We start from the raw sequence: 8,441 nt of genomic DNA, 5'->3' as shown, positions 1-8,441 counted from the left end.
GTAAGATTTATTTTAGTATAATGAATACAGTGTACAAATAACTTTTCAAAAATTATGAAAATGTTTAAGTACGCATCGAAGGTAAAATACCTAAGTTAAAAGTAAAAAGTGAGAAAGGAAAGCAGGTAAAAGGGTAAAACCCCAGTGGGGAGAACAAGCGGCGCATAAACCCTCTACCTAATTTTCATTTTCAACCCCTTCAATTTATTTTTCCACGCGCGGCTGGATCTTCCCGAGCAACTTGAGATCTCAGAGCTGCTGCTGCTGAAGAACGCTCGCAAGTTTTGCTTCAACTTTTTCTGAATTGGCAGTCTCTTTTAAATTTTAATCCTTTTTTTCTTCTTGAAGCATTCTCGAGAGAACACCAATAATTCCTCCTTTTCTTTTTCTGTTTTGCTCTATTGTTTTGGTATACATACATATAGAGGAACGACCACTGTCATGTAATAGGAAGTTGAAGTTTCATATAGGGACCAGGGAGTCCTTGGAACAAATCCATGTCGTAGCTAAGGCATCTGCAAGTGAGTATTAGCTGAAACTGGAATAAAAAAAAATTGGCTCTTTTTGATTGGTTCTTTAGTTTTTGTGAGAAAAACAAATGGCTTCTGGGAAAGGACCTCGTAAAAAGGGTCAACCTTCGATTAAGCATAGTTGCAACTTCGCTGAGGCTAAGAGGAAGCTGTCAAAGATCAGTGATCATGAACATGTTGAGGATCATCCCCAGAGGCGCACGAGACCAAGAGGATCTTCAAAGTTGAGTCAAATGCTGAGCAGAGATGCGCTGATCTCAGCAGTTGACTTGATGTGGGATCGCTCCGATAGTACAGGTTCCCCTGCTGAACAAAAGGCTAATAAGTCTCAGTTGGTGAGAGTTTCCGAGAAGATGTGCTATAGCCAATCTTCGGAGGCTAGATGGGAGAGAGACAAACTGTACAGCTGGATGGAAGGAGTAGCTCCCACCATTACCAGGCTTCATAAGGGAGATGCTGAGATTGAGAAGCAAGAAAGCTGCTGTGCTGAGGAGGGCCACTCAACTCCAAGGAGTCCTCTTTTAGAATCTATGGATAACCCACACGAAGACAGCTTATCTATACTTGAGGGAGATAGAAAAGACAAAGAGCATGAAGCTTGTTCGTCCTTTGCTAAACATGGGCATGCTTTTGCCGGTGCCTTGGCTGGTGTCAGCGTCAGTCTTTGTCTTCACCCACTTGATACAGTCAAGACAATGATTCAATCATGCCGCTTCCAAGACAAGTCTCTATGCTACACCGGGAGATCAATCATATCTGAAAGAGGTGGGAAACGTTTACTTGGGATGAGTTAATCACTGTGCCTCGTTGCTTAAAACCCTATATGTGCTCAGGTGTTTCTGGACTTTATCGGGGGATTGCTAGCAACATTGCCTCATCAGCTCCTATCTCTGCCCTTTATACATTCACTTATGAATCAGTTAAAGGAGCTCTTCTCCCTGTTTTCCCTAAGGTCTCTTTTTTTACACATGTCTTATTACTCTTGGCATGCTGAGTAGATTGTGAAAGTTCATTATTATAATTCCTTGTAATATTCAGGAATATTGCTCCCTTGCCCACTGTGTAGCCGGGGGTTCCGCAAGCGTTGCAACTTCTTTTATCTTCACGCCAAGTGAGCGTATCAAACAGCAGATGCAAGTTAGTTCACATTATCGCAACTGCTGGTAAACTTTGCAAGCTTTAGTCTAACTTTTGCTTAAGAAAGGATTCATACCTTCTGATCCCAAAAAAAAAAAATGGTATGTTAATTAATATAGGACTGCATTAGTTGGAATCATCCAGAAAGGTGGTCTACTTTCTTTATATGCTGGATGGAGTGCAGTGCTTTGTAGAAATATCCCTCACTCGATCATTAAGGTTCTCTTACTGTTATGTGTTCCTGTTTTCTCTCTAACTAGTAGCAGTGCTTGAATACAGTTCTGATGCCAAAGTTACTGGAAATGCAGTTCTATGTTTATGAAAACATGAAGCGAATGGTATTACCATCCATTGGTCCTTGTGGTCAAGCGGCTCAACCCACAACATTGCAAACGGTTTGTACTAAGATTCTCTATTTTCAGCTATCTTTAAATATGGTAACTTGGGATGATCATCTCCTGACAGCTCGTCTGTGGAGGACTAGCGGGATCTGCTGCTGCCTTTTTCACAACCCCGTTTGATGTAGTGAAAACAAGATTACAAACTCAGGTTTGTTTCTCTCTCCAAACTTTTCAAGGAACAGTTGTCGCCAACATTTAAAACTTATCCTGTGGCTGCAGATTCCTGGATCTAAGACCCAACATCCTAGTGTGTATCAAGCTCTTCAATCAATACGGAAACGAGAAGGTCCACGAGGGCTATACAGGTTTGCTCATTTTTTACTAATCTTATCTCCCATGCCCTGGTGCTTGTACCATCCATGCTTCTTCAGTTTTACCAGTATAATCTTCTCTTATTGTTGTATTATGCAGAGGTTTGATCCCCAGACTGGTGATGTACATGTCCCAAGGAGCTATATTCTTTGCTTCATATGAATTTTACAAGAGTATACTCTCTCTAGAAGATCTCTCAGCTCGCTGGCACAAAACAAAAGATGGAGATAACCCTAACCCATTATAGGACAAAGATTGTAATACTTTAAGCATTACCATTTTTGGGCTATCTAACTATTGATTTGATGAAAATTCATTTGTTCAAAGTACTTTTTTTTGACCGGAGAGAGAAAAGAGGAAGATGATCTCATTATTCACTACAAGTTACAAAACTTTTTTCTGAAAGATGTACCAAATCTAAGCTTATAAGAAACTCTAACCAAATTGGGCAACTCCCATTTGCTACTTTATAGTATGAACAATGTAGCTTTTTTTTTTCTTTTGCAAAGATCCTACTCGGAAGAATGAATAAATAACGTGACACATTTCTCAGACCGGAGACCATAGAACATCCCATCTTCAAGTTCTAGCTTGTTTGGGGAACCGCTTCATGGCTGCACTTTTGTCAGGAAGCTGGAGACCAATCTATTCTCTTATCTTCTTACTGCCAATCCTGGACAGCATCACAGACTACACTCGAGAGATTGGCGAGAAAGGAGGGTTTGGCATGTAGGACTGAAGAGCGATCACAGCTTCTTTCACAGGATTAGGAACATTCTTTTCTCCTTCCTCTGTTACTGCTTCAACTAAACACTGAACATCCTCATCAATCAACATTTTCAGCGAGCTGCAGTGTGACAACTGCTGTACATTCTCGCCATTTCTGTAACTATCGGAGACTTCGGTGTTATGTAATATGGCAACACAGGTGGAGAATGCCTGCAAAGTTGATAACTGCGCATGGAAGTGAACATCGTATTGCCCCTCCTCAGCAAACGACATGTACAACGCTGGTATATGCTCTTTAGCACCCTATACAGGTAAGAAGTGTGACGATGTGCTTAAAACATTTTTTAAGAACCTTAGTAAACGAAAATTCATTATTATACTCATACAAGTCCAAGATCCAAATGTTACCTGGACAAATAGTTGCAAAGGATGCTGATAGTCCACAAGAGGCTGATCATGAGAACATGAGATAAGAGGATTTCCCAAAACCATAAGAGGACAAGCCATGTCCCAACCACCACAGTCACAACCACCTCCTGACCTCCATCTCTGAATCAAAGGCGAAGGACCGGAGTTTTCGGCATTTGGTAGCCCATGGTTGCCCCTTGGGATTACAACTTTCAACTTTTCAGAACCAAACAACTCCTTTTTCTCCTCTTCTATTGGAGAAAGACCAAGAAGATTCGTTTTCTCCATCAACCTTTTGTCACCTCTTCTGTACTTTAAGCTCTCTCTCTTCTCAATGGTCTCTTGGATAATTATAGCGGCAATCTCAAGGTCAGGATGCAAATCTGCAGCTGACCATGGGTTTGTTCCATTCGAAGCCTCGAGATCACAGCTCTGAGATGTACGTTTTGGCTGAGATCTCTGCTTCATTGTATCACAACCATCCCTGGACAATGTGCTGCTTCTTGAATCTGAATCTGGTTTAGCAAGAGGTAGTAGTGATTGATCTTCCTTTGTGGAGACAGAGACACTCCGTCTCGCTTGTGCAATATCATACAAAACAAACTCGTTAACCATCAAAGTCTCTGGATCTTGTCCCTTTTTTCTTACTTCTGAGCACATGTTACATGAAACTTGCATCTGAGCTACAAGCAAAGGCTCTTTGCTAACATCGTTCAAACCCCTCACGCTAGCACTGCTCCTCTTTCTGATCCCAGCAGATGAGAATGTATACACCCAACTGGAACCCTTCTCTGCTTTCCACGTCTTTGCGGTGTAAACATCCTCTGGAGAATCAGACACAAACTGAAAAACAGGCAACCCATGTTTGCTTTCTACCTTTAGACGGCAATGTAGATGAACTGGGGATGATGCCAGCACCGAAGTGTAATCCTTATTGACAACTGGAGGAAGACTTTTATAAATGTTTGAGTAGTCACTCAACATAGACTTGCAACGCTCATTGTACTTCTCTGCTTCTCCTAAATAGCCAAGAGGACTTCTCAGAGACTTTGACTTAACAAATGGATCAAACATTTTCCTAACCCTTGAGCTTTCCTTATTGCAACCGGCTTCTAATGAGGAGGAATGTGGCTTAGGCAATCTAGTTTCATGGTCATCCTCTTCTGAATCCAACACCACTCCTCTATCTTTAATACCTGATTTCAAACAAATGTCAATGAAGTTGCCAGAGGTGTAAGGCTCAGCTGATGACTTCTGTCCATCTGAAACCTTCTTTGTGTCTGGTCTTTTCTCTGTACTCCCCTTTCTTGAAGAATCAACAACTCTAAAGGAGAAAGAAGCATCGCTAGTACGAGACAGCTCGAGTTTTGCATCCGAGTCTTTACGTCCCTGAGGATCTCTAAGCTCTTTAAAAAACTTATTGGAGCTTTGATAGACAGAACCTCGCCTTTGCTCCGTTTTATTATCCGGCTTGGAAGAAAAGTTCTTACAGGATGTGCTGCGGTAGCGCCTGAAGCTTATCTCGGTGAAGCCTTCTTTGACTCTCAGTATCTCATCCCTGCGAGGCGGCTTCAGCCTTGTACTCCTCTTCTCTGATTCAGTAAGAACACTGTTGGGGCTTTGTTCCATATCAATTCCTTTACCAAATTTCATTTCCATTACAATCACCTCATCCAAACATCTGAAAAAAAAACAATAAACAAGTCATAAGTTTAGTCCTCCTTACTCAAGAATGTAACAGAGAGACATGCTGGCATGGATGAAGGAAAGCTAAATTCAATCTCAAACATTTTACCAAACAACTAATAATAATGGGTGAAGTCGTTGCCAAGAGCATCATCACATACTAGAACATTAGTCAGTGTCCAAAGAATGAAATAACTTAAGCTCCAAAATACAAAGTAAACATGCAAAAATCAATGATCTTTCTATACCTCATTGTAGATCTCAGATAGAGTATGAAAAAATAAATCCAATTATAGTATGAAAATGAACATAACTAAATCAGAAAACTACCAAAATAGCGGTCAAAGAAGAACACCAAAACCAAAGAATCAGATAGTACCAAAACTAGCATCTAGCAGAAGAAGCAAAAAGAGGTGAACTTAACAGATAGAGGGAGAATAATAAAAAAGGGATCTAAGAAACAAAGCATGCCTGAGTTAGAGTGAGAAAGAGAGTGTGTGAATCTTGAACATTTCTTCATAGTTTCACTCGTAGACATGGAGAAGAAGAGAAGAGGAAGCAGAAAGACAAGGAGAGATCGCAAAATAGTGAGGGCAATAGGATGGATAGATCATGTTCTTTGTAATGTAAACAAAAAGAAAAGCAATCGATTTGTTTTCTCCCTCAAGGCATCATTTTGTTTCTTTTTCTCTCCCTCTTCGTAGCACTCTTTGGTGTGCAAAAATCACTTTCAGTCTCTATCTCTCTATGTGTACTTTTGCTTTTAGCTTTAGTTGCTGTCGGCTTCTTTTTTCACTTCATTTATCAAACACAGGTTTATTTTTCCTCTTCAATGAAGTGAGTGACGTAAGACAATCTTGCCCCTTTGTCAGATACTGTCGCTAAAATACATTAAAGGATGGTTTCGTCATTTGATATTATTAATCGGTGAGAGATTTGAGGAAAACTTTCATTAAACTAACCAAACTATAATAAAGTACCATTACTTGTTTCTCGGGAAGTTCATGTGGATTCCTATCCCTAATTAAAATCTTTAGACTATGTGTTTCCTCCACTTCAAATTAAAAAGATATTTTAATTATTTATTTTCAGAAGGAGTATTAAATAATGTGTGATTTATATGGGTGGTACGTAGATTTAAAATTGAAGGAGATATTTAAATATATGCTAATAGTTGCTCCTAACTATAATGGGCTGCATCGTAATTGGAACACCCACTTTTGACCAACCTTTCAACTTTTTGGTCCAAATAGGTAGAGGACAAAAATAATTTATTGGCATTTAGAATTAGAAACTTATAATATAACCAACCTGGTGGCATCTATTATAATGGGCCGTCAGGACACATACACATGTAAGGCGAGTTTAATGGGTCAAGCCCAGTTTCATTCGGGACAAAAAAACAGATTGGATTGCTTGAATAGTTTCAATAGTAAAAGGCCTATATGGATTCCTTTTTGGGGAAATTTGGGAAACTACACTGCAAATATACTTTATTTTGAAAATTGCGCTGTATTTTTTTCTTTAAACTACACTTTTCTTATGTAAGAGAAGGAATTGAAAATGAGATATGATTAAAAACAATGATTGCTAGTCACACGAACAATACACCACCACATGTCACACATTTGAACAAAAATAATATATTGAAAACTATATGAACTATATGAATCACATATTCACATGACAACATCCATTAACTAATATATGTTGTATTGTTAACACCATAAAAATGAAAGGTTTTGGAACTTGGCATAACACAATAAGCATTTATTTGAAAAAAAGATCATAACACATATTCAAATGACCAAAAACAAAATGAACACACATAGACCAATATTCAAAATTAAATTTTATACATCAAATAACATGTTAAAATATTTTAAACATCATCATAAATTGTCTTGTTACAAGTCCAATACACTTCTAAATCCGGCACAATTTTCTAATACAAAACTATATGTATGGTGTTAATAACATAATACATATTAGTTCAAGGATGTTGTCATATGATTCATATATTGCATGTAATTTTAATACATTAGTTTAGTCTAGATGTTTAGTGATGTGGTGGCATATTATTTGTGTAGCTCCCAATCGATTTTTCTTCTAATAATTAATAAAATCAAAACTGGAATAAATATCAAATTATAAACCATATTTTCACCTAAAAATAAACTATGTCAACTTTTTGAAAACATTATTCGAAAAACATAAGAAAATAATAACTAAAAATAAAAAATTTAACATATGTTTCTCTAACTTACCAAAATATTACATTCAACGTGACGTAATAGAACTTTTTTTTTTTTGTAACACTTTGACGTAATAGAACTTCTATATCTATATATTGTTGAATTCTATTGATTTCAGTTTCGAGTAGTGATTTTTTTGTCTATTTAATTTGTTAAAAATTATATATTGTTGATGAGATTTGAATGAACAAAAAAAAAACCTGAGCAACGTTAGCTATTGGTATGTAAGCCAACGATAGTCCTCCAAAGATGTTGACAATAAGATTAAGCAACAAAAGCAGCATCAGATAAAAGCAAATGACAAAAGTTTCAGTCGTGGAAACGCATGATCTCACAAGATGATGTTCATTTACCTTAAAATCAATTTGTATTTAGGTTTATGTCAAATTATCAAGTAGCGTACAGTTGGTAATGCGTTGTGGTTGATAATTCAGCAGGTCGAAGATTCGGACAATTGTTTTGTAACTTTGTTACTGAAAACTTAAATCAAACGACGTAAGATCATCTATATTATTAAAAAAAGAAATATATATTTAGACTTATCCTCAAACTTGCAAAATATTTACAACTTAATGCTATTGAAAATTAAAAAAACCTACTATTAAATAATACTTATCTTTTTCAATTATTACATTATTTTCTTAAATAATTATAACTAACAAAGATTTCGGCATCAAGAGAATAAAATCTTTACTTTCATTATTCGTAGGTTTCAAAGCAATCACAATAAGCAAATATTCTAAAAACTAAAGCCAAAAATGTTGTGGCTAAAATCATGTCTTTTATTATTTTATATATACTCTATTATAAATAATAAGCCAGTGTATATTCAATCTTATAAATGTTAAATAGTATAAAGTATATAACACCAGTTTTGAAATAGCATATAAAATAATTTTATTATAAAATTTTGATCCATAAAAAAATAAAAAAATATATTTGTGCTGGTATACGGGTCATATTCTAAAAATATCGGTGATACA

The 8,441-nt window shown here is 36.8% G+C and overlaps 1 protein-coding gene and 1 pseudogene across 1 annotated transcript; one reads left to right on the top strand and one right to left on the bottom strand.

Moving 5' to 3' along the window:
• The first annotated feature begins 590 nt into the window (after positions 1-590).
• LOC106397333 lies at positions 591-2,848 on the top strand (annotated as a pseudogene).
• Positions 2,727-6,086, bottom strand: LOC106397332. Its single transcript, XM_013837921.3, has 3 exons — positions 5,675-6,086; positions 3,518-5,198; positions 2,727-3,412 (listed from the first exon to the last, which is right to left on the bottom strand). Exons 2-3 carry the CDS (start codon positions 5,174-5,176, stop codon positions 3,071-3,073), a joined length of 2,001 nt encoding a protein of 666 aa, XP_013693375.2. The 5' UTR covers positions 5,177-5,198; positions 5,675-6,086; the 3' UTR covers positions 2,727-3,070.
• Between the last annotated feature and the right edge of the window lie 2,355 nt (positions 6,087-8,441).

The sequence above is a fragment of the Brassica napus genome, chromosome A2, assembly GCF_020379485.1.
Source record: "Brassica napus cultivar Da-Ae chromosome A2, Da-Ae, whole genome shotgun sequence".
In the NCBI taxonomy this organism is placed as follows: Eukaryota; Viridiplantae; Streptophyta; class Magnoliopsida; order Brassicales; family Brassicaceae; genus Brassica; species Brassica napus.
Note: the sequence above shows the minus strand (reverse complement) of the source record. Positions and strands in the feature narration are given on the sequence as shown.